At 35.9% G+C, this 27,840-nt stretch overlaps 1 protein-coding gene across 3 annotated transcripts in view; it reads right to left on the minus strand.

Moving 5' to 3' along the window:
- The window catches only part of LOC118263739 (uncharacterized), a 134,202-nt gene that overhangs the window by 12,131 nt on the left and 94,231 nt on the right, over nt 1-27,840 (minus strand). For all 3 annotated transcript variants that reach the window (XM_050705513.1, XM_050705515.1, XM_050705514.1), the window contains exons 2-4: nt 3,488-6,212; nt 3,190-3,369; nt 681-822 (exon numbers count right to left, since the gene is read on the minus strand). In XM_050705513.1, coding sequence (XP_050561470.1) covers nt 681-822; nt 3,190-3,369; nt 3,488-6,212 — 3,047 coding nt within the window. The remainder of the gene's footprint in view (nt 1-680; nt 823-3,189; nt 3,370-3,487; nt 6,213-27,840) is intronic.

A 27,840-nucleotide genomic window follows, 5' to 3' on the forward strand; every position in this document is an offset into this window, starting at 1 on the left:
CAAGTGTTTCTGATACAAGAAGTATTTTTGGTTCACAAAAATGGTGCAAACCACGAGTAGTTGTAGCACTAGTTATAGAAATGTTTTAATGGTTTAGGTACATCTTGAGAGATTGTAAACATAATTTGATTTAGTCTTGCTTACTTAATTTTCTTCTTGTACCTTACACTACTCGGGACATGTTGATTTTATTATACCATATAAGTCTTGTTTAAGTAGGTACAACAATGTTCAAATATTTAAACAGTGTTGTTTATCAACACAACTCTTTCTTTGAACAGCTACAAGTATAATTAGCGAGGATGATGCTACCTATACAATTAATTAGATCGGACTAACTTACCTGTGACGTCCGATCCTCAATTGTGTAGGTAGCATCATCCTCGCTAAGTCCCTACCCTTCCCGGATTATAAACATGGAACCTGTTTATTTTTGCCCTGTTTGAGTTGTGTTGCAGGTATGCTTTGAAGTAAATGATGTTGCCAGTGTGGTAAGAGATGACCACAGAGTATAAATATTTTTTATGAATGTGTTCATCTTTAAATATTGTGACAGCGTGCCCTAATTAGTGCGTACTACAAGTATAATTAGCGAGGATGATGCTACCTACACAATTGAGGATCGGACGTCACAGGTAAGTTAGTCCGATCTAATTAATTATAAAGAAAAGTGAACTCACCAGACCACGGCTGTCTTCTATACCGCAACTTCTTGCCATTTCTACGTATGAGTTTGACGGATCCCTCAGCTGACTTCTTCCCTGATCCGGCGCCAGAGGTCGCTTCGTTGAAGTGGTTGTTTACATGTCGCTCCAATAACGTCTGTAAATTTATTAAAAAGTTATTAGTTTATTGTTATTTGTATTCAGGGCCTTGAGTTTTTAATCTGTGGGATAAACATTAAATTACATGTCATTACATTACATTTTGATTTCAAGGATTTAAAATTAGTTCTCTTTTTCTCTTGTCTATAAAATTTTATAAGTTTAAATATTTGTTAAAAGACGCAGTAACGCAGTAAGCAATTATTTAAAGACGGCGATAGATTTTTGTCGAATCAAAAATGAATTTATTTTTACTTATTATGCGAAGTTTAATAGCATACCGTTTTGTTAGTTTTCTTTTTGGTATATTTTTCTTCATAAAGCGTTTTATATTTTATATTAGTTAAGAACTTGTTAGTGCTAACTACACACTGATTTGATCGCATACAGTTTATTTTTCAAACACATTGTCGATGAAGGCGTAAAGTTTAAGTCCTTAGGAACTAATAAAACTAATACCAATTCATCTACTATAGTACTTGCTCCACTACACTTAATCCGGTGACACGACGCGTCGAGAAATAAAATAAATTATAAAAAATTCATAGCGTTTATCACTTCGACTGCCTAATGGTTTAAGTCTAGTTATAGTCAATCCGCGAGGTACACTGAGATGATAGTTAACATAACGCATTGTCGCAAGTTATCGGTATTTATTCTACAGTGATTGTTGGATAGGGGTCAAAGGGGTAAACTCTAAGAATTTATCGGTCGAGAAAAAATAAATAAAATCTCGGGAGTGGTCTCAGCCATCGAGGGTTCTCTTTGGCATCGTCTTCGTGTCCTTGGGGAAAGAAAACATATACAACTTTATCGTTTATATTCTCGGATGATGCGCCGTAAATTAACGTCGGTATGGCGACATCAAGCGACTTGCGTTTTGTGCGAAATATCAAAATTGTGTTTTATTTTTATTGAAAGTAAGGTTTTTTTTGTTGTATTTACTGAGTTTATTTGCTTTAATCGTGATGTCCCATAACTATTATCATTCTAGTGATGGGATCACATTGCTATTTGAAGTGCAGTAGAAACATTGTTAGACGCGCTCAAAATTACTAATTTGATTTTACTGTATTTTCTTTTTTTTTCGCAAATATTAATTTCAAATCGATTTTGCATTGATTTTAAAATATTAATGCCGCAGTTTTTTTAATTAGACATGATTTTAATGGATTTACACCGAGTTTTTCTAACATTGAATCGCGGTTAAATGATCCAATCACTCGATTGGACGTTATTTACGAGATTATTTACTATTACAAACATACATTTTAGATTCATTAGTTACGTAAATTAACAATTTCAAAAAAGTACAACACGGTTACTGCTAACACAGGATATCTTTTTGAAACTGAAGATTTACAGCTGAAAAATCTAAAAGTACTTTAAAACAAATAATCGTTCCAACGCCAAATGAAATTGTAAAAAATAACTCAAGAATTTGATATTAAAGTTTTCATCTTTTTATTGAAATTGTATTTGTATTGAAGTACATGAAAACAATAAGAAAACAAAAGTTACATCTTACTTTGAGTACTTTTTTATAATTACTTTGATTATTAATGAAATAACTTTGGCGGTGAAAAGATTAGGATTATTTCATTTGACAAACATCAAACACTTAAAACATGGGTTTAGTTTTACAGTGAGGTAAAACAATTGTTGCAGAAATTAACAAAATACAACTAAGAAAGATATTCATTATATTGAACCAATTAATGTAAAAGAGAGAATATCATTGAATAGTAATAGTATTAAATATCTCCAAAATTAACAGTGTAACTAGTTAAATTATCTCAAAATATAAAAGGACAAATGTATTTTATTTATTCTGCAGCAATTTAAAACATAAAATGATTTTTTTTTTTTATTAAAATAACATTTGCAAAATGATGTCTCATATTAAAATGTAGCGTCCATATCAATTTATTTGATATTTTTGAGGCCTACCGTTATTCAAGTTGTTATTGAGAACTTAATTGTTTTATGTATGTATAAATACATATGAATAGGACAATGGCATCATAATCTTAGAGGCAAATTAACTTTACGCCAATTATAGCTGTTTTCAAACATATTTTAACGAGAAACTAACCGGATTGATCGCTAGAGCTGAGTTTTGACGCCAAAAGCTTAAGAGTTAAATTTTGACGCAGTATTTTATTAATTAATATGGACGCGGATAGACGCTTTGCGTTTGTAGTTGTGTAGAATACATGCGCTGTTGAAAGCAAATACAACCATACTGCAGTCTGTGTAAATTGACCTTTTATTACGTAAATAATGAAAAGTCAATTTATAAGAATGGAGTAGTTAGTTCGATTTGCCTTCGTGAGTGCAATATTAAATATGCCCGTAATTATACCTGCGTGGAGAAGCGCCTCTCGCAGCCGTCGACGATGCACTTGAAGGGCTTGTTCCCGCCGTGCGACAGAGTGTGACGCTCCAGCCATAGCCGAGAACACGATGGTTTGCCTCGCACTTTGCACTGCTCCCATAGACACACGTAGTGCTCTTTGCCGACTTGCGTTTCAACGTGCGCACTCTGGAATAGTAAAGGGGATTTTTATTAGAAAAATATTCGCAGTTTGAAAACTATAAATCAAGGATTAATTCCATGAAATATTATAATAATGTTAATAAAAACTGGAAAAACTACTGACCTGTAAATGATCTAATAGATCTGGGTCTCCGTCAAACTCCCGTTTGCAGTTCTCCCACAGACAAACAGTGACGGTGGTCGTCGTATCACTACTCGACGTCCGGCTGTCACTGCTTGGCTTCGTCAAACTCCTCGGAGGAAAGCGCAGCGTCTTCGGTTGCTTTAGGATCGGACTCTTCTGACTTTGAACCTCCACAGAACTCACGCTTATACTCAAAGATAAAGAAGAATCTTCATCACATTCTTTACTAGTTTGAGAATCGCTAGGAGAGTCTATAGACTTGTCCGTCCCTATTCCTGATTCGGACTCGGTTGTAGTATTGCAGAAATTAGCTTCTATCACAGTATTGTGGACGTCCGACGACACGTCCTTGAGAACGGTGATTTGTGTGAAGATCGTCTCTTCCCGCCTGGCGACCTCCTCAATCTTTCTAAGTTCCGCATTCGTCTCCGTTCGCGTAATCTCTACCTTGTCATCCTTTAACTCAAATTTCTCGTCATACTTCGCCTTCTTGGCCGCAAGCTCTTCAAGCTTCTCCGATATACTACTAATTTGTGCGAAAGGCCTCGAATTCTTTTTATTTGGTTGTAATGGAAATATATTATTATTTACGGTTTTGGAAAGCCACGGTACATCACATTTAGGTGACGACGACATTTCTATAAGCTCGTGTTCCTTTACTGTACTACTAGGTGGATCCGTACCCTGAATAGGATTGTCCGGTGGTTTGACGGGCGCTATAGGAATACTACTCGTGTGCAACGCCTGTGGCGTGGTGTAGTTGGGCACGATGGGAGGTGGATGGTGAACTAATTGACTTGAGTACGTCGTTGTTTGTGAGGACGATACCGTGTTCGTATTTGTATAACTCCAAGTTTCCTTCACGTTTATATTTGGCACAGATGTGACAATAAAACCGGGTTGAGGCATAAGCATAGGGTGACTGAAATTCACCGTGTAATTCTGTTTCGATTGAACTGTCATGCCGACAGTTTGCATTCCTGTCACATTTTTATTCATCACAGAAATAGGTTGGCTTGTAACTGGCTCACTTTTGTTTACGTTCGGATACGTCGGCGTCATTGTGTTGGCCAGCTTCAATAGGGTACCTTTTATAAGAAAAGATGCCGCTTGTTGGTTTTGTAAATGATCTTGTCTTTGTGTCGTCAACTGTGGAGTTTGAGGAAGAACAAAGTTAGGCATCTTTGTCATTAGATTGGGTATTTGAACTACCGTTCCGTTTATGTTCTGCATGAGTGGAAATACGAACTGGCTGTTTAGTTTCGTGGGACTGGAAACGTTGGGTTGGTTAAAAGCTGCCATATTATTTTGTTGTCCCAGTGTTTGCGGCGCCAAACCGTTTTGAGGTATCCTTAAAGTTGTTAGCATCATATTTTGTGGCACAGCAACGAATGAAGCTAAATTGTTTGGATTTACGGTTCCATTGCAAGGTTGTGGTATATTGATCGGGTGGCAATTTTGATAATTATTCGTAACAGGGGTATTGAGATTAGTAAAGGTTCCATTGATCATGGAAGCTGGATGAACACCATTTGGAATATTTATCTTAGGTGCGGAACTCGCTTCGCCCGGCATTAATTTACTAGGTGAGTTTGGAGTAATGTTTGCACAATTCTGTTTTTGAAGTTGTACCTGCTGTTTAAGATTATTAGCCTTTGACCAAGTAAGATTTTTACTATTGGCAATGCATGCGGACGACTTTCGGTTGGTCCTTTTTGCGGTACTTGTCGACTTTCTTGGAGACTCCTTTTTAGCGGGTTTTGTTATTGGCGTTAGATTTAAATTATTAGATCCTAATGTCACTCCATTCATTCTGCTATCTAATTTAGTAGTGGAACTTACTACGCCGTTCATTTTGGACTTATCTGTTTGTTTATTAACTTTTTTAGGTAACTGATTCGTTGGAGTCGGCGCAATCCTCATGCTGGTCAGTTCACTAGATGCAGGTATGGGAACTTTACGTCTACTCATGTCAGTATGGTGTTTATTAGCTAGTAATCCATTGGCGGATGGGTCAGATGTAGTCTTTATTTCAAGGCCTGGTCTCTTACCATCTATCAACTCTTTCAATAGTCCTCCTGTTTGTTTGCCTTTTGAGAAAGTCTCAGCCCCGTGCCGGATTTCCAAAAACCCATTCATGTTCATATGACTCTTTTCTTTCGTCTCGTTAGATCTACTTAAGTCACTTATACCATTGAAGGTACCGTTCGGCGTCGTTTTACTGAGATCTGCCATTTTTGAAGCGTCCACCGCGCCATTAATGGTATTATTGGTTGGCTTTCGAACCGAAGCGTCGTTTTGCTTCCCGACGTCCATTAATACTTTAGGACTAAGCGTCTGTGACAAATAAGAAATATATTTTTCTAGGTCATGCGTGACCCCATTTTTAGGTAGGCACTTTTTCTTGGTGTCATCGTTAGCCACGCTATCGCGCTTGAGGCCGTTCTGAGGCTTCATTTTGTGGTTGAAGTACTCAGTGATGCGGCGATGTATAGGCGGCTGCGAGCGCCGCACGGGCGCGGGTTGCACCGCGAGGCGTCGCGGGGCCGGCGGCGCCGGATCACACGCCCACGGCGGCATGCGCGCGCCCGCGCTCTCTTCGGTGGCGCTGCACGACGACTCGGGGCTGCGCGGCGAGCGCGGCTCAGTGATGTCGCTACCGCTGCATCCACCGCTCTCCGTAGGACTCAGCACCGCCACGCCACTGAAACAATACCAAAATACAATTACTTACTACCCAACTGCATAAGCCGCCACGTGAGACATAGTAACCTCACCATGTCACAATAGTGTGCACGATCACGTTACAAGTTAAATGACAATCAGCTGTTGAATGGTTAGGATCGATCGCTTCGCAGCTAGGCGAGTATAGCGTGAGTGGGATAGCGCGAGCGTGCCGGTGTCGTGGTCGTAGCGCACAAGGTGCAATGCCCCGGCGGTCCAGTGTAGTGACGCAACGAGACTGCACTGACCGAACGACCGTCCGGACCGAACGCACACATTATTATTTTTGGCCGCGTGACATTCACCGCACGTAGACTTGACGCGACTACACACTGTGACGAATAAACTAACAATTTTTACTTATTGTTCACGTATTTGAAAAGGTGTTTTATTTTTTAAGTATGCTTTTACATTCAGCGGAGAGACTTCGCTGGTGGTGGATATCAATCATACGTCTCAGGCCGACACTTACGTGACTTACAAAGTGGGATAGCTGCCGCTTATTTATCCACATAACGCGACTCTCGCTTCACACGTGAAATGTTTATTCTGGGAGCATCCTCCCGCGTAACCCGTTTTAGAATCTTTTGTTGGGCGAAATCCACAGGTAAAATGTCGAATAACACAATTTTAACGCGTAACCTTCGTAGAGTTTTCGTGTTCGATTATGAGCTCTGTGGTTTTGTGGCTGTGCGTTATTTTTCTTTGGTATGAGCGCGGAGGTGGGGGTGGCGGAGCCGCGTCGAGGGTGCTCCCTCATCCTTTGTGAAGCCACAACGTACACTCATAACTAGGGTCGTACGTTCCCCTCCTTTCTCGCACTTCGTGAGGAGCTTTGTTGCTAATTGACCCAATTTTTTAAGAATTTTTTAAGCCGAAGACATTCAGAGCAGGTATCTCGAGTATCTCTACGTCGTCTAGAAGAGGGGACTCTTAATTTGATACCGAATCGTTAAGTCTGTCAGAGTTTTAATTTGAAAAAGTTTCATTTCGTTTAATGAGCGTTGGATTAAACATTTATTGAGTGTCAGAAATACTGACGGACAAAGATTTATTTTAATCCCATGTCAATCGAATAACACTAATGAGTTTCCTTGTCTACTAACGTACTTCGAGCGATATCACTGGTACATTGACTTATACGCCTTACATGACCCTGTACCTATAGGGCACAGCTAGATACGTCACCAGCATCCAACGGAAAAAAGATATTCCTTAATATATTTTTTTGCGAATTGTCGAAAGCAAAAGTGGCTTGTCAGTGTGGCGTATGTAGGTGAAGCGAGACGTCGCAAGGTCGGCCGCGCCGATTTCGGTCATTCACCTGCGCTCGACACTACATTGTAATCTCTGTTCGAATATAGAATGTAGGTACACAGTTTTGTTTTGCCCTATTTCATCATTTGTTTATTTTGATATCCGTGTTTTTATGTTCATTACAAGGTCAGACTTAAAGTAGGTACCTACAACTAAGATACCTATAGTAGAACAGAGTTTGTTATTCCGTAGTTTACTGTACTGTACTGAATTTATTCAGTGTGAATTCAATTAAACTACTTTCAAAACATTATGTTAAAAACTATGTTTATAGAAGAAGATTATACGTATGGTACTAATTGGTGATCAATTCATAACTTACTTATTGAACATCTTTCATAAAACTTTCTTTCTTACAATAACGATACATTTGTTTGTGTGATTAATGTAAAACAAATATTATAAAGAACAACCATATTAAAGTTTATTTGAAAGGTCGCCGACCTGCGAGTTCATTGATACTGCAACGCAGTTTCATTCGTTACACCTGTTTAACCTTACACATTACAAATGGTACGCACATAAATTAACGTTCAATAAAAATTAAACAACCTTTTAACAGAAATAAAATATCAGTTAAAGATGTTTTTAATCTGAAGTAGTGAATACCGAGGTCTTGTTTTTTTTCAATTTTCATATTGAGAACGGTACACGTGCATCTGCTGCAAGAAACACAAAATCCCTGGACCGCATTAAATGTATATTCCAACACTGCTTACTCACTTAAAATAATATCTTGTGGTTTAAACGTTTAATATTAAGGGTGCGCATACGCAGAGTGAGTGGTGACCGCGCGATAACCGCGTTGCGTTTTACAAGCCCTAACGACACGATTATTGAGCGTAACGAGGGATCTAGTGATGTGATGCTATCGGCCGTGGCGAGTTAACGAGACGCGACTCGCTCGCCTAGCGTGTCGCCCTACGCTGCGTGTACGCAGCTCCACTCGACGCGTTAGTAAACATAAGAAGCAATTATATTTATTAAAGATATTAATGTTGCTTTTAAATTGTTTAACAGTTTTAATTTATAGGCCACTAGTGTTGAAAACAAGCATGTAACGCGTAATTAAGACTTTCCTTGGTAAATAGGCGTGTATGAAAAAATCAATAAATAAATATGCGAGTTCTAAGGTAGAGTTACGACGGCGATGTGAGGATATGTATGTAATTAGAATTACCTATGTAGATAGTAAATACAAAATATTTATGGAACCATATCCTTCCGTAATTGAACGAACCCACAAAGCCCTCAGCATCGTGTATTCAAATGGTTAGAGGCGGGGTCCTCGTTGTGAGGTCTACACTACATAAGCTCCTGACTTCACTCGAAGCTTGTAGGATTACACATATATGTGTAAGTACGTGCCTTTTGATGTAACATGTTGTTTAATAACACTCTTGGCTAGCTGAAGTGAAATCACGAAAATGGTCACCATTTTAAATTTTCTTGGGTACAAAAATGTCGTAAACGACTTGCTTTTTTATTAGGTGTTGTGTTAAATGAATTAAAAGTTTCTTGAGCTCTTTTGTGTTATGGTCAACCCGTAGAAATGCTTAGAGTAAAAGTTTGTTCCTAACAAAGCCATTGTGGCTGTTTACTGAAGTTTTTATAATTTTGTTAGCATTACGTTGTGTCACGCCGTATTACCAACATTATGTCACGCGTCTGTAACTTTTTCTGTTTTCATTACTTAACTTGGATTTTCTTTAAGAGTTAAATGATTACCACGTCTTGAGTTTCCTCAAACCTTAATTAATTTAATACTTTTCTTTACACGTAAAATTGTTAGAGAAACCATTAATGTTTCTGTCACTAATATCTCGAATTTTTAATCGATATTCATCTGATATCGGTACGAAACATGCTCTATTATTGTTAAACGTCACAATTCAATAGTAACATAAGTTTACAATAGCAAAGAACATAGCGTGAGTACATACATTTCTCGGAAATGTCGCCGCTCGTCGGACTAATTGTTCGCGGAAATTACTACGCTACGTTTATAGTAACTACGTAACGCGTACTATTAGTTGCTAGTTTAATTACACATCGCCGGTTTTTGTTCCACTGCCTCAGCATTGCAGGTGGTACAGAAAACTCTTTGTTTTGCTACGTAAACACGTTATTAGTTTAATTGGATTGGTGATTTCAAATATTTATAAGTGTTGGTGTTAACTAATTGGATTCCCAAGTTTTTAGTGAAAAGTAAGTCAGTATTATCAAATTAACGAGTACTGAGAATCATTTATTTCGTTTGGTTGAACTATAGGGAGGATAATGTACTGATTAATGAGTAATGTAGTAATGAGAAAAAATGTGAAGCGTACGTAAGTAGTGGGTGCACAAAAGCGCAAACGATACATGTCAAACGCACATGGCGCTGCCCCCGTGCGAACGAGCGCTTTCATTCAACACCCCCCAGGATTTGATATAATAACCATGCCCGAAGATTTCGTTAGGGTCCCTAATGGCACTTTTTGTAGTTAATTTTCATGAGTACATTTTCGACATGATAGTTGGGAGAATTGTTAAACTTGATTTTTACATACCTTCGTATCAAAATAAGTATTGAATGTTCTTAACCCTTAGTTTATAATTCAATTAAAGAAAGATTACTTTGTTTAATGAATAAACCACAATGAAAACGGTTTATTTGTGTATCATTAAAAACTACTGATCGGATTTTAATCTGCTTTCAATATCAAAGACCGCACATGTAGAGCCGCGGGCGGCTGCGTTTGAGTTAAATTCACGTATACAGTATGAAAGCTTGTACCTAATTATGTAGATATAAAAGTACACACATATAGATTCGTAATTATACACCGGCACAAACATAATAGCAGACTACCAATTTCATTAGTATCTATTGAAGTTACCAAGTTATAATTAAAAAGAAAAACAACGTTACTCAACGAAATTAAATTCTAAAAAAATATAAACCAAAATCCTCCATACATACGTATAACACAAAAAGCATTAGTAAATCAAATCATACACAACAAAGAATACTTTAAAACCTTTCCAAATTAAGTCTCCCAATCTTTCGGGGGTCGTAAAATGGAATATTATTTCGTTTAGCGTTGGAAATTGATCGCCGTGTATGGGGCAGGCCCTCGAGGGATTTAAGTCCTTGTCAAATTTCGCTTGAGGGTTTCACTGTGTTGTTGCGGAACCCCACTGGGTGCATATGGCCCCCGCGAGGACGATGCCCGCTGCAACGCGACCCCAGTGTTGCGAATTAGCAAAACTACAACCCATTTGATTAGTTCAATTTAGAATTTGGTTTCTAAAAGATTTAAATTAATGTAAATGGAATCAGCCTCGAATCCTTTAGTGTAAAGAATTATTTTACATATATATAAATAGGAATATCATTTGTTGAAATTAAACCGTGTGAAAAGCTTAGAATTTAAACGGGGCCTTGACCCGAGTTTGTTTCCGCGAGTATTTTCACAGGTGGTGTTTATACGTGGACGTGGTGGTTAGACATACACGTGTAATACGATAAACATGTGACATTGGGACATGTCCTTGAGTAACTTTAACTATAATAACATAAAATTTGATAACACCGGCAGACCAGGAACTTTGTTACTACGAACAAACAGTTTAGTGGGAGTAAATAGACTAGAGTTATGAATGTTTAATTCCGGAGTCGAATTGAGGATTTTTTTTTTATTGACCAATTATACAGGGTATAAACGGAACGCTCCCAAAAAAAACGCTACAATAATCTTTTCTTTTTATAATTTTAATCGTTTTTGTTTTCGTGTTATTTGTGCAACATCAACCTTATAAACATTGAATTTTTTTATTTTTTGAAAAACAAAAAGTATAAAAAATAGTTTTCACATTACAACTAAAATTTTTATATGTATCTAATGCTTATTCAGGAGAGTATAAAGATTTATACGCACAGATGCATGAAAAAATCTCACATAAACCTCGATGACAACACCATTTACAGTCCTATTGCACACTCCTACTGCGTTATTTAAATTCTCAGCATGATAATCGAGGTATTTAATCCTAAAGTATCAGTTTTTACATGACATACGTTGTCAGTTGTAAGAATGATGTTTTATCCATAGTACTAAGTTGATATCCTTAGCAATATGATAATGTGGAGTATGCGTTGCAAACTAGATAGCTCATATTCTGTTTCTCACGCTACATGAGTTGCTAATGGCCTAATTGAGATTTATGTAACATTTGACCAATATTCCGTAGAAGGATGGCTGCTTGAAATATGTATTAGCAATTAATATTCGACGACCTCTGACTAAGGATGTTTGGCATGTTTGCATTTAATTATTTATTTATCGTTAATTTTATTGACGTTGGTTCTTGCAATGAAACTATTAAGTTGACGTATGATTTTGAGATACGAATTTCAATCGAGTTGAGACATAAGTAAGTAAAAACTTCACTTTCTGTTTTTTTTTTTTTTTAGAAAATTTCCTTTTTACGTTGAGAATCATCGAAAACATTCGAGACAGTCGAATATTTTCCTTTACCTTTAACTTTTAAAATTAATTATTGAGTCCCACTCGTTCTCGGTAAAGGATCATTATGTCGAGTAGCTACGAAGGGAGCAAAACGTTCCAAGAAGCCACTCAACGTAACGAAAGGGAATTTAATGTGATCGCATTAAAAACAATAAATAAAAACAAAAGTCAATTTCTAGATCGAAAGAATTCCCCGGTCAGTCCACTTTCCAACTGCATAACTGTCGCCATACTGGTTTTCAATGTCGTGTTGCAGAGATTATGTCATCGGCGACGTATTTACGTCGTTACCCATTCATTACAACGTTGAAAGGAAGCGCGTCGCGTGAGAATCGTGTCACTGTAGGGGAGTGCCGCCACCCTGCCTCCTCCCTCCCCCTATTCCTACTACGAGGGGGTCGGCGCTCCACCCGCGATTATTATGCTAAGTGTCTGTCTGTATCGGGGTGAGTTTTTCGCGCATCTGCTATTTATTTACGCGTTTTATATTCATGGGATTGCGTAAGTCGCTCGGTCGTGGCGAGGCGTCAGGCTTACAGTTCATTACGTCGTGTTACAAGGTTAAAACGTGCGTTTTGATACCCGATTTTAGTTCTTGTGTCGTTGACTTATAGTTACGTTTCTAGGGTGGGCATAAATAGGTTACTAGGCGCACCCACCGTGACGCTCCTGCCAAACGTTGTTCAATTGATTTTGTTACTAAAATGCCTTTTCAAACTGCTTTTAGCTCTATTAGGAGCGCCGAGCGGGGTCATAGGGAGCACAACGATGTACCTGTGCCGATGTAAAGTTACATTTTATAAACAAGACCGCGATTATTTATTCTAACGCATGAATAATTAATTGGCTGTCTTCATTAAACACATTAATTCTTCTCGTTAATGGTTAAATAAATGCATAATTAGGTACAAGTGACTACACTAATTAATGGAGATGAATTCGTTATGTGGAGACGGTTACAAATCTGTTAGCAAAGTAGGCGTTAACCGTAAGAGCGTAGGCTGAAGTTTCAGGAGCAGCCTTCACAAACTCAATTTCCTTCTCAAATCATATCGGATCCGAATCCGATAAACGGGATAGTTTGCGCGCGCCTACGGAACTGTGCAAAGATAGTTATTCGGATCGAAATTTCAAAACACTTCCTTATCTTTAAAATTGTTGGATAGCGTCGATACCGGTGGCGAAAAGGGATTAGGTTTCTTTTAGCAGTTGGAATAAGAACTAAAGTTGTGTGACGAAGTAATCCAAATGTTTCATTTGACGTTGCATCACAAAGACGCTGCAGTCCCAGTTTCCGTTAACGTCTGGGCAGGAAATAACCGGATCCACAGAGACAGCTTTGTCTAGTACTTCGGTTAATATCCTTGAAAGTAATGTGGTTTTCCAAATGCTGCTGGCTTTACTTTGTTTTTGCTTTTATCCGTTGGTTTGTGTAAGCATCATTAAGTAGATTGCAGTTAATGTTCCGAATGTCTTCTGGGGTCAGACAATGTTATTTTTTAGTACAGTGTACTGAAGTATAAATGAATGTGTCTATAGAAATTTCAAAGGTTATTACTGACTACAAGAAACAAGAACGCGGAAAGATGAATTGCATTAAACTATAACTGTACTGATAGATTAGTTCGCCAATATTTGTGTGGCCATTACAGTTTCCTGCTTCAAAGATAAACTGTTCGAACAACTACTTAGAATTTGAAGCTAAATCCATCCAAACATCTCGATTTCAGCTTTCGTTCCGTAAAGCTGTACATAACAAACGCACTTACGTCATTGCGTATATTACCGAAAGAGTGTAAGCAGTGGATGAAAACGTAACGACCGAAAATACGCACCACGAAGTATTCACACGTAGACTAAACAAACCAAACGAATTGTTTCACATCCCTGAACGAGGCCTGATGACCACACACTACAAATATTTTCAACTAAAGATTAAAGAAGATTTACTTACACTACAACCACATTTTAAAGGCAAAATGTTAAATAGAACCGTTACTGTTGGAGATAAATTAAGCCAAGGCAATAACAATCTTGTTATTTTGAGATAGAACATAGGACCACGTGACTTTAGCAAAAAAATATCAAATTGTTGATCTCTAAAAATACGGAACTATGTTATAAATTAGATCCACTTTATTTGAAGCTGGGAGTGTGAAACTCGATTGGTCACACACCTAATTATCAACAGGCTCATAATTCAATGAGATCTATCATAGAGTTGATAGTAGTATTAATGATAGTAGTGGATAATGCTAACAAGTTATAGTACAATTTGACTTTACGATGTAAAATAGTCACTAATAAATAACTCTGCAGCTGCACTGTGTACACATTTACTGAACATTAAGGAAGCTCTCAATGACATGACGGTGCATGACGTACCTGACATTTATAAATAGAAACGTGGTATTTTTCCCGTTTTAGATGGATTCCGAAATTTGGTCCTTAGGGACACAAAATGTGGTCTTTGTGGTGAGGGGAATCGAATCCTTAGGGACTTAAAATGTGGTCTTTTGTTAAGATTGGACAATAAAAATTCCGAAATCCATTCTCTTTTGGATGCACGGTAGTTATGTTAGAATCGTAATGATTTTTAAAAACTTCAAAAAGTAATTTTAATATTTAAGTATGTCATAAGTTTATGACTAAACTTATTTATAATAATATAGTAGTATACAAGTAGCGGTTTATCTACAACACAAACAGTTTACGAAACGAACGGACGTTGCACTGAGCTGCACTGATAACTTTGTTATTCAACATTCGTATAGTATAGGACAAATCGATAGGAATATTTATATACTGGATAAACTATCGCATTATTCAAACATACTACTGATAAAAATATTGAAATAAGTTTAAGCTGAATGCCTGTAATAAAGCGCTACTACTTTAAAATTTTGATCCGAAGTTTCAAGCAGTTATTAAAAGGAAAATCAAGAGTTTAAGTTTATTGATATAGGTACCTATTTATAAATCTATATGGTAATTAACGTTACGGTAAATTAATTCCAGGTTTAATGGTGTTTCCCACAGATAAAGGCTTAAATGATATTGCTATAGTGTTCTGGAATTTCTAATTGATTCTGTTTTGGCTTCTGTTCATTGTTCGGAATTGTTATGAGTAGAACCGTATAAAATATATTCTTGTATAAACTTTAATCTCCTATTGTCGGAGGCAATCAATCTTAAGAATGCAGAAACCTTCACAGAACCTAGAATTATATTTGAACTTTGCACCGATAAGTATAGAGTGAACTTTGCAATCGTGACATAATCTAGTCATTACAAGTTCCTAGATGTCATTTCTTTGTGCAGTAACTATGTCAAGTGCATGAATAACGCATTCAATCGTACATCATGGCATGTCTATGTTGCACTTCACATTACGAGGCCCTACTATTTGTTCATAATCTCGATATCAACTCGCGAAATTCTTTGCCGTTGTATGCAGCTCCGGGTCGGTGCGTACGGTATTTACACAACGGGAATTCGTATGCTAATTGATTTAAATGCCTATTTAAGATGCGTGAGAACGTGTGGAGCTAGAGGTAGACTGGTCTATTCCCGGATGTAACAAGCACGTGGACGTGGATTAGAATCAAACGGTCTACATTTGAGGTTAGCGTAACGTTACAACTCCTTTTATCTAATAGTAAATATTATTTTTAACTAAACGTGTACACATTAACGTACGTCAGCCACGTGTGTAGACGACCAAACAAAAATATTCGCCCACACACTGTGATCCAGACGACTAGACGCCTACGCTGAACTTCACCGACATTCAACTACCTACAACAAATACGACAAAAACATACTTTTATTCGTTTTCTGTTTGCAGGGTCGTGTACATTTACATATTCCGAGAGAGTAATATTAGCAACGTAGTCGATGCTTGTGTTTTTAAATATAAATTCGCACGGAGAAGCTCTTTGAAACAAAATATGCAATTAAGATTTGCATTGAGTGATGCAGTTGCAGACTTCCTTGAACATAATTAGTATTTGGTCCTTTGAGACGCAACACGATATTCTTCCTCATTCAATTAAAATAATTCAAAGCTAATAGTAGTGGTAACAACAAAGGGCATTGCATATGTTCCGTAATTGCGAGTGCAGCGACCTTGTGAATGATGACAGGCGACCGGCCTCGCTGTCGACGCCTTTGTCAAGAGTCGTGATCATAAAAAACAAAGGATTACCGTAGTGCACGATGCTAATAATTATGCTTCGGCTACTATTATGTGACAACTTGAATAAAAAGTGGATGCTACCGTTGCATCGATCACGTAGGTTATCATTTTATTACCAAATACGGTTCTTTCCTAAAGGTGACAAACATCTTTGTTTTCAATTTTGAAGAAAACGTCTTTATTTTTTGTTTTTATTTTTGTAGTATTTATTTATGCGTAATTAAGCACCGCATGTTTAGTTGCGTACAATTTTGTACCCGCTGGTCCAATTTCTCAAAGGTCATGTTGTGAGTTGACATGTTTTATCTTTGAACGTAACATATTCATGACAAAGGGCAATGACCGCGCCGTCTCTAGCTCGGAATGAATCTTCATCAAGTGGGTAATCAAAGCATTGTGAATATTGTGAATCACTGCTGCAATGTTAATATTTTTGCGATTATATTTTTACGACAACGGGTGCGGAAGACAGCAAAACCAGTTTTCTTAATATTTTTGCACTAGAAAACAGGCCTTGGTTTACACTAAATTTATTATTTATTTATGTACAACAAATGAATTAAATATCATCCGACAGATTCTCTCAACAGATAATCCTTATGCAATACATGTGGCACTCTTTATGCACATACATAATGTAATTTATGTCTATAAATATTTTATCAAACAGGAAAAGTTTATAATCTATCTGTATGACAAATTCCATCTGAACACACGCAGTAGTTTTGCGTGTACGAGTACAACAGACATCAATCCATACATATCATCAGTAATTGCTTTGCAGTGGTCGTCTAATTGGCATGATTTGTGCAAGAACAAGTTGACACAAGTCTTTAATAATGCTCAATATGGAATGTATGTAATACATTATGATAGCGACATCAACGTCGCATATTAATCAGTTTTCCTATTTAATGTTATAAACGTTGTTTGCTAACTAATTCCCACGCCATTCTAGTTTGAAATGTAAGCTTCTTTGTATAAAACCTGTTAGAGTACGTAAGGCAATCTGGGAAACCTTGATTCTGTATTGATTTAACTATAATTTATTGTATGTTAGTAAAGTTGCCAGCTTCTAAAATTTCTGTTTTGAAGCCATAAAAAGACATCCAAACCATGTCTGTTTCAATAAGTTATTTAACAATATTAAACGCACCTAAAACGAAATAAACCAAACGCAGATACAAGGACTTCGTCGAAATTCCTGTTCCATTCAAAGATCCCTAGAGCACATCCACGCTGAAAATCCCTAATAAAAATGTTATAAATATCTAAAGCGTATAAAAAGCCACATTTTGGGTGGTTTTAATCGTTGCGCGCTGGCTGGAGGAAGTGAAGTTCCGGTGCGGGCTTAATTAATGGATGCCGGTTCCCCGTCGAGTCGGGGAACAGACAGTATACCATATACATATACAATTATGAAATTGGAGTCTATAACTAGACGAAGACGTGCGTTCCGTGTAGTCAATAAGGCCAAAAATATTCTGACAACTGTATCCCTAGTTTGTTATTTGATATGCTGACACCATTCGACCGACAGCGTGTCGTTATAGTTAATAAGCTAGTGGAATATAAGTTAGATGCGTGAGACAAATCATGAAAACTTGGCCGTTCTAATTTAACACTTGAACGGCTGCCCTGTGGTGGTGATTAGGACACATTTGGGATATAAAACTTGGGTAAGAAAACTTTGGGTAACGAAAACAATGAGTTTTAGTTTTCAGTAATAGAAATCCAAAGGGTACAAATATGTACTACCTGTGCTTCTTAGTTCTATAACAATACCGTGGGATTTTCTAAGTCGGATTTGAACCGAGAATTTTGGTCAAATAAGAACAAATAACATGTCATAAATTGCTATCTTCCTCCTTACTAATCCCACAAGGGAAATAAAAGAATTTGTTGGTAATTTTTAAAGTCTTTCTTCTGAGTATTATTTTATCGTGACTTATCTTTTTTCAGTCAGGGGTTCGAGATTACTGAAGTAATCCCACTTGATCCGAAAGGTTTTTAATCTTTTTAAATTGACTTAATCCTGTGAGGAACTTACTTATCGTCGCTGAATAGAAACTTTATTTTTAGACAGCCTGAAGTAACAATATAAATTTTACTGCTTTCGTACTCCTTTTGTGTAGTTGTACCTACGTACAACTGTTTACCTATGTTATTTAATAGAAACTTCAGTTAAAGACCTCAAAAGGCAAGCTTCCACAGGCCTCTTTTATACCATCCTTCATTTTACCATCCTTTTGGTACCGTGTGTACATAAGGACCACGTTTGGTAAAACGAAACTGAATCAATATTTCACCAGCCACAAATTGCAATGTTTAGTTTTCAGACGTGGTATTTATTTACAAAAGCAGACTTCGGACTTTGGAGCTAGAATTAGTAAGTGCAGTTTATTTGATAAACGTTTCCGATTCACAGACGCGAGTGATATCGCAAATGTTAGGAAGGCTAGTGAAACCTAGATTCGAATGAGCTATATTCAATAAATCAAGCTTTGACTAAGAAGTAATATTTTTTGATTTGAATGATATGAGAAATTACGAATGGACTATTTATTACTAAATGTTTGTTTAAAGCAATCATAGCCGTAAAATAAGCGCTTTGTGCTGTAGACTAAGTACAGACGTATTGTATGGTGTAGTGTTTATGTTTTTGTTAAGAGAAAAGCTAAGAATACGAAGTTACACTTTAGTATTGTACAGTATAGGAGTGTCGGTTAGTTGCACAGTCGTAACATAAATAATAGCAGTGGGCGAAAGTGAATGCGCATGCGCTACGGTCCGCGGGCCGATAGGAATGACTTGCGCAATACGATGCGCGCACGCATTGTTCCAACCGTTGCAATGGAACATATCGTGGGATGTGGGGTTCGGGTCTCAGGTAAGCGTATAAAATCAGGGTTTTTATTCACGATACTTTAAGTCCTAATTAAACCTTCTTTATCCACTCTAACGTCCAGCCGCGCACGGCATCCGAACCGCGCGCGACTCGCAAGTTCGTCGTAACAAAAAACCTATATAGCTACTGAACCGTAATGCCTAGAATAAAGAAAAGGATACCAAAAAAAAGATTGAAGAATACTGATCAATCTTAATGATATTTTAAAATCTTTAGTTAATCTTTAAAATACAATAAAACGGGTTAAACATGAAACACAGAAAAAAAACAGAATTATTTCTACCTTTTTAGAATATACGGCACAACTATTGCATATTTTATCAATAAAATATTTTTACAACAAACTAGACTCATTACCCTTTCTTTTGATGTATATATGATTATATTCGGTTAACTCTAAGTATTGTAATTAAATCGAAAGAAAACACTACTCGTAATTTTACACTACAAAAAACCTGAGGAACACATTGACATTATTATGGAATCTTCAATGAATTTAGTATATTTCTCTTTGAAAAATGTATTATTTTGCTTATTACGAAATGTATTTCGATATTTTATATACTATTGTAATGCAAAGTATGTAAAATATGTATAAACAAAACTAAAAGTGGCCAACACCAGACCGGCCATTTTTTTCGAAACAACAATCGTTTGAAGTTAAAATTAGACTAGATTTATCAGCTAAAACTGTGATATTTGTACATCATCGTAAAGCACAAATCTTCTAGTTTATTTTGATGCATAACACTTGCAAGATAAATTAAACAAAACTGTAGTATTTACGACATAATTGTTGGAACTCACAAAAACACTTCAAAAACGAGTCAACTAACTTTAAAAATTTATATTTTGTTTGTCAAAGCATATTACAACGCCATGTCTTATTTTTTCGTCGAACAATTTATTCAGCTGTATAGATAATCAGTCAAAACTCACCAAACAAGACCGTATTTTAAACTAGAGGGAGTTAAACAGAACTCGTCACTTTGGATACTATAGTATCCATGGACGTTAGAGTGGTTATATACGATTAATAAAAAAGTTGTAAACTAAAATTTTCTCTTCCTATAAAACTTAATAGTTTCGTTGTAGATCGTTTGAGATCTAATCTCACCACTGTTAAAAGATTGCAACATTACTTGTTTGTGGTATAAATTCTGTATAACCAATTAACTATGCACACTCGTACTTAGTAATCTCAAGTATCCAATTAAGAGTCCGAAGATTGGAACATTTGATAAGTTTCACGACATATAAAAGTCAACATCACACAATTATTATTTCAATAATCTTTGATGGTATCAGTGAGACGATGGGGGTTATTTGTGGTGGGGCAACGAACCCTGAACCTTGCCCGCATTGCCCATTGTCCACGGAACAATGTCCACTTGCGGCCGAACCACTACCATTTGTTTTGCACTTACACTAAAATAGGTACTTTGTTGTAAGATCTGATTTACAGCCTCGTGAGAAACTATAATATTTTTTTAAATGTTCTATAATAAGAAAGTGTGTCGTAAAACGCACTCGCAAGTGAAATATGACGGTGAAATATTTATGGTTTGCCAATGATGTAAAAATAATAAGATGGTGCATAATACTATGCAACATGATTTTTTATGGTGCACTTTATTTTGTAAGCTTCTGTGTGGTCTCGTCTTGGGAACAAAGGGTCTTTAACTACTCTATGGATTTACTGTCAGAAAAGATTATGACTAAGTTACAAAGTGTGTGGAGATGAAACTAGAATTACACCTAAATTCCTTTGTCAGTCTGAAAGTGCAGTGGCGAGTAAAATCTGGTAATAGTTTATACAGCAAAATGGTTACTTTTGTGTGAACATTACAATACTAAGTAAATTACCATATAATTATAATGCAATATAAGGGGGAGGGAATGTCTGATTTCCTACAGTTTTGATATCGGGTAAATCCATACCAAAAGTAGCTAAATACAAATTGCACGGTTAAATCCCATGCTTACTTCAAAAATCCCTGGTAAAGATAAATTCCCGCAAATACGTACTACGATGTAAGTGCCTGTTACAAACGTCAGCAATTCCATCACATATTATTATTCTGATTAATTAATAATTATATTTCCTTCCTCTCTATATCCAGTAGTAATAATTCTATGTACCGATGATAATAATAGGCAGAATTTGCGTCATACATGAATGAATGAATCATAATTACTATATGTTAGGAATAATATTTTCTATGTAATTTTAACATAGAAATCCCCGTGCTTACATCATTTGACTTCCGATTAACTGTGTTATTCTGTAACACCATCCTTAACAATTTATCCTTTCATTATGTACGAGTATTAGTGTCACATAGTGAATCACAACACAGCAAACTTTAGTAAATGATTACACTTATTTTGTTGTGGCACTTGATTGGTCATCACATGCACAAAATACATAATGATTTCAACAAAATTGCAGGTCATTTAGTAATTGTAATTGTTCTATCAACGTCTCGAACTTTAATATATTTTTGTATACTAATTACCCTTATCGTAGGCCTACACTGGAGTGTAAATAAAGGAGCATGCAACAATTACCGCATTAATTTGACAGCTTACATAAATGTAAGTCATATAGTGTGCGGTTTTTGCGGCACGCGATTGTAATTAATTGAAATCGTTAAAACTATCACGTGCCATCAGTGTAATGGGGGACATTATACGGGTAGGTTATGATCATTTTTTCCTTATTAATATGGGTACAGTGTCAGCCGAGGCTACGTGACTTAGCAATATGTTTCAAGATACACACATTCGGCTTCCCTTTGTTACATTGTGGCTGTAATGTTATGTAAAAGACATACGAAATGATTTGTTGTCTGCCAGACAGTATTCACGGGAATATGATGAATTATTGAACTCGACGTTGTGTAATAATTTCCGATGGGTCACTCATCTCGGCCCCGCGTGTATCGGCTCGATTGCGTCACATATTTTAGAAACAAAGCTATTTTGATAGTTAATAGTAGTTATTAATGAAAACAAACAAACAATTTGGTACATTAAGTTAACGAGTGCTTTCACCTAAGTAAGCTAGTTACTAACGACTGGTAACTTTTATAATAGAGGTTTATTATCGCGACATATTAACATTAATTTACATTTCCGATGGTAGTAATAAAGGAATGAACGCTCATTGTGTGTTGTTTGACTCGAATGGGCGTTGGTACAATGATTAACTAGACTTTCGGAACTTTAACGACTCTGCATACAATTATTCGTGTTTAACCATACTTATATTAAATACCTGATAAAAATAGCAACCTAAGTTGCCAATTTATCCGTTCTAGATTATAGCTACAAATGGGAGATGGTTTTACTGGTTAGGATATAAAAACAAATGATACAGTTTGAAAATAATGAGAATTTGTCGTTTCCTACCTTTGTTTTGAGTAAGTAGTCAACGCGGACCACATGCCTACGGCCCATTTGGGACGAGTTGGGGAAATTAAAAATAAATTAAGTTTTTAGTGGTCAACTCGTCCCACTTTTTTTTTGTATGGATTTTTAAACTTTATCAATGTTTGGTACAGTTAGCAACACAAGATTAAAAAATATTTTTTATAGTTTTTTTCTTTACTTTCGTTTTGTTCATAGATTATTTCATATTAAAAAATCCTGACGAAGTAAGAACCTCTTTTTTTAGTGTCGGTTAAATAATTTATTACATAATTTTTTTTTAGCAATCGCTCAAATTCATTTGTTAACCAAAAGTACTAAGAATAGTAAACATGGCTTAAACAATGGTCATGGCGGTCACTTATGAAGTAAATGATAACATAGATAGAATGAAGTTCCTAGAAAATCTTTTGTTTTCAACAAAGTAATAGAAGTTTATTATTTCCACACTAACCCTTTTGCTACTGACTGTACCTTATCTCATTCTGGTAGTGACTTGGGACGAGTTGACCACTAAAAATATTATTTTATTTTATTTTCCCCAACTCGTCCCAAATGGGCCGTAGGCATGTGGTCCGAGTTGACTACTTACTCTTTGTTTTACATAACAATAGTTTAATTAGTAGATTTAATTGTACAACTCATTATTTAAAATCTATTTTTACGTGATAGGAAAACAACAAAACAATATTATTGGTCTATGGCGTTTTAGGTAGAGTAAAGTAAAATCACCAGTCCGCCTTAAGCAAGCGTGGTGATTAATGCTCAAACCTCCGTGCGAGAACAGACCTTTGGGTAGCAGGGGCCACTTAAAGGCTTGTAATGTGTATGTATGTGTAAAAAATATCAAGTCCGTAATATTTCAGTATTCATAAGCATTACGAATACTAATTACTGTAAGTACTTGGTGTGTTACATAAAGTATGTTATTTGTTAAATCAATATCTAAATTAAAAAAACAAATAACGAACCGAAATTACATACATAGGTACGTAATAAATTAATAATTAAACATGAAATACACACAACATAAAATTGATTAACTTGTACGTCGTATTTATAAGTGGGTACATAAGTATGAAGTTAGTTTGACAAAATGAATGGTCCGTGTAAGGCCAGCGGGACGTAGCATTGATGATAACAATAATAAAACGATCGATACTCAGAGGGTTCTGTATACTACAAGAGGGATGTTGTAACTAACTACCGAATAAGATGATGATATATATATTTTGTAGAGGGTGTGTATATAATTGTTACAATATTACGATAAAAACTGTAGTTGTTTCACTATTGATTTTTTTAATAACTTACTAATAGTTTTTACGGCAAAAATTAAAAGGGCCGAGTATACTGCCCTGAGGAACACCAATCGTATTATTGTGTAGATAGAGTATGTACACATTTTAGTTAAATAATATTCCTGGTTTATTTTCTACCGTTAGATACTCTACCTAAACGAAATTTTGACTACATTAGCTACCTAAAAAATCTTGGACCATCATAGTATCCAATGGCAGTGGGTGCAGTACTATCTACTTTAGTACTTGGGTATTAATACAGACAGATAGGAGTTTATGAAACGACGATGACTACACATGTTAAGGAAATTCCTAAAGCACACTTTATACATCGCATAAATTAATACTGTCGCATTCTTTCACAGTTCATTTACTGACAATATCTCACGTAGAGTTGTTATCTTACTGCATTTTTCATTTAAACAAATTAATATAATCAACAGCACGCTAGGATCCATTTATAACTGCATATCTTAAACCGAAACGCTAAAAGGTTTTTAAAACAGTTCGATCGTCGATCGCTCCAACCATTGCAATTACGAGTAATCGATCAAGTACTCTCATCGACATTGAAATAAATCGATGTGTGAACTTGACCGATGATCGAGTCGATTCATTCACAGCCAGGACCTGTCCCGCATCCGTTCCGTTACGTCGAAATACTATGAATAAAATGATTTTATGAAAACCGGCTCCTTGCCGCGCCCGCGACGCATAGGCGTGTCAATGTAAATAAAAGATAATCGTTTTATATGTATTTTGTCAAAGAAAGGCTGATATGGAAGTGGAATAAAGGAAAAGTTATGAGTAATCTGTACTTGTTAACCTTTCAAGGTGTTATGTGTTATGTATATTTGAGAACTTGTAGTTACACTATGATTTACAAAGGTAATTCCAAAACGTAATGCGTGAAATGATTCACATCCCACTGCAAATTAGTATGTGTTTAATGAAACCGGTGTAGGATAATTAAACCATCATGTATCTCACAAATAATTAAAGTGAGAACCTAAAACGTGTGATTAACTTAAGAGTGCTTTAATTTTCAAAACTTAAAGATTGGATAAGGACGATTAATCTTAAGCACTACATAATTTGAGCATAAACGTTTTTATTAAAGTACTAAACACGCACGGTCATTGACACCGTGTGGGCTGTGAGCAGGAAACACGCTGAGATATTATTTTTTATTACGCAACTCCGTAAAAGATATTTTTTCTCATATTAACATACGAATTTATTGTACTACTATGCACGCCTATTAAATCAAACCCATAGATAAAAGGCTAACGAATAAATATAAGTATTATTTTTAGTTTTATTGGATGATATGGACTTCGATTCCGGAAACATTTATGAATACACCAGTTTCAGTTTGCCTTGTGACAATATTATTTTCATCAGGCGTGGCTTAAAAAAGTAGAATACATTTCGACATTTCCTATGAAACTGTAATTCCTATATATTGCGGGCCGTTGGATTGTGGATTAAATAATAGTTATTATTTAATACGCAGGCAAACAATATCACGTTTCATTTAAATATTTTACCTGCCTAGATAAATCCGAGTACTGTTGCAAAAAGGCAAGCCGATTAACATAGAGCGATATTGCGGTTTACGTAGAAATGCGTCAGTTTGTGTTATCACACGCATTACCGACGCCTCTCATCTAGTATTACTGTGTGCTCTCCACGTACAATTATTATGCTATCCATGCGCCCGACGCACGTATTTTTAGCGAATGTCGTGCGCGTAACGTTGCCACTTAAGCCCAGAATAGACGAGCCGATTGTACGACCAGCCGCTTGTCGGATGTAGCGGACCGCACACGTTCAATAAAGCTCGTATGTAATGTATAGCACAGTACAGAGTGCAGAGATAACATTACTCATTAATATTATGTAACAAAATAATCTAAAGTCTCGTCAAATATAGTAAATTGTTTAGTTATCCAAACACATAGATAATTGTGACATGAAATGATAAGCAGTTCAAAGTAAATGGCCTACGTCCGATGATGAGAGACTAATTACGTTTCTTTTTATTTTTAATTAAGTGTAGTGGAGTAATAAAAGTAAAATTAATATGTATCAGGGACCGCGGCGGTGCAGGCGGCCGGTGTACCCGGTCCTTATGAGACACGAGGTGAACGCACTGGGTTTTATTTCGTTACGATTGTGTTACGAGTCTCAAGCCACTTTTGAAGGACATTTAGCGATACTTAGAATAAAATTATATCGCTTTTAATAACATTTATCTTTTTGTAAGCTTCTTATACCGCCAATTGCTTCAGAAATCACTGATTAAGTCGGCTACATTGAAAAACCTTAATTGGTCGCCTGAGCGTTCGAAGAAATAAACCCAGCATAAAATAGAAATATATATACATAAATGTATATCTTTTTATATGCTAACGGTTTTATTATTTAGTCTAGACGGTGTGAGGATGAAAATTTAATTATTTCCTGTTATGTTAATTTTCTGTGTTCCACGTCTATCGATTTCAGAATTATACATAATTTATTGACAGAATATGGACATTATATCAAAATATTGCTGTATAAATAATGTTAATTGAAAAGTATGAAGGTCCCATGTGTTTTAAAAATTTGCAATGTTTTGGTGTCAGTTACGATAAATTTAAGTGGATATGAGTATGTAAGTAAACGATACCTACATTTATTAACAAATAGTCGTAAGGGTCCGATTAAGTTCGATATCCATAGCCGTTGACATTTTACTACCGATAGAAATATTAATTCTGAAACTAACAATACTTTTTATTGCTAGGCGGTTAACAAGCACGTAACGTATATTGTTTACATGCTGAATAATAAGGGTAACATTACATTATGCCCTGTTCTCAATAAAACTTTTATGAACTGCCTCGCTAAGCATATGTACGAGTACGAGCATTTTCTTTTACGACTTCGATATTGTTTTAAACAAAAACAAATCATATCAGGAAACTGTTAAAGGTGTGGTAGAGAAAACTAGAAACTTTGGCATAGTTTAAAATGGAGAAACTCTAAAATAAAGATAAGGATCCTATACAATTCTAAGACACATAAATAAACATGACTATATTTTATCTTTTACACACGATACTATATGGTCACCATTCAATATTTAATACAGAAGGATGGGATATTAATTAATTATAATCAGTCTATTTAATGCTCACGCATAAGCTTAACAAATTGACAGTTTGAGGACAAAGCGAAGCATCGTAAAAGTATTAATGTTAAGGATTAAGATCGATATAGGAATAAATATAAAAGTGATGACCATTAAAATGAATTTATAATTCTGAATACAGATTTATTGGCGCAAGATTACGCAGAACTTGTTTCGAATTCAGAAGATAAGAAAATTGCGTGGGACAAGCAGAGAGACTTAAAATCAAAGTTAAAGTAATCAAAGTTATCGAAGTTAAAGGACTAATTTGTAAAGATTGAGTTTTAAAAGTAGTAGACTATGTTTTAGTTTCAAGAGGCGATATGTATAAAGTATCCAGAAAAGATCCCACATAACTTATACTTATGACTAAACTTAATAAGATGCTAATGGATAATAAAGAATGTCATATAAAACATTAACTTCAAGGCAATCTTACCTAATTACAATATTAAAAATGCGATTAATCTTACAGGTGAATTTAATTGTGGAGGGCACCGCACTGGAGACGACAAACCAGTTCATGCCGACCAAAGTTTTATTGTTGCTGTCTGGCTTTACGATTGCACCAAATGTCCATTCCTTCTGCGAATACTCTTATACTATTCCTTCTCCGAAATACTGCGTAGATAAAAGATAGTGACCCAGAAGCTCGTTTACAAATGTAATGGCTTGAGAACATCGCAAATGTTTTAAAATTGAGACGTTAATGTTGTCATTAATATGGTATATGAGGAGAGCAATTATATGGGCATAAATA

Source organism: Spodoptera frugiperda, chromosome 27, assembly GCF_023101765.2.
Source record: "Spodoptera frugiperda isolate SF20-4 chromosome 27, AGI-APGP_CSIRO_Sfru_2.0, whole genome shotgun sequence".
Taxonomy (NCBI): domain Eukaryota; kingdom Metazoa; phylum Arthropoda; class Insecta; order Lepidoptera; family Noctuidae; genus Spodoptera; species Spodoptera frugiperda.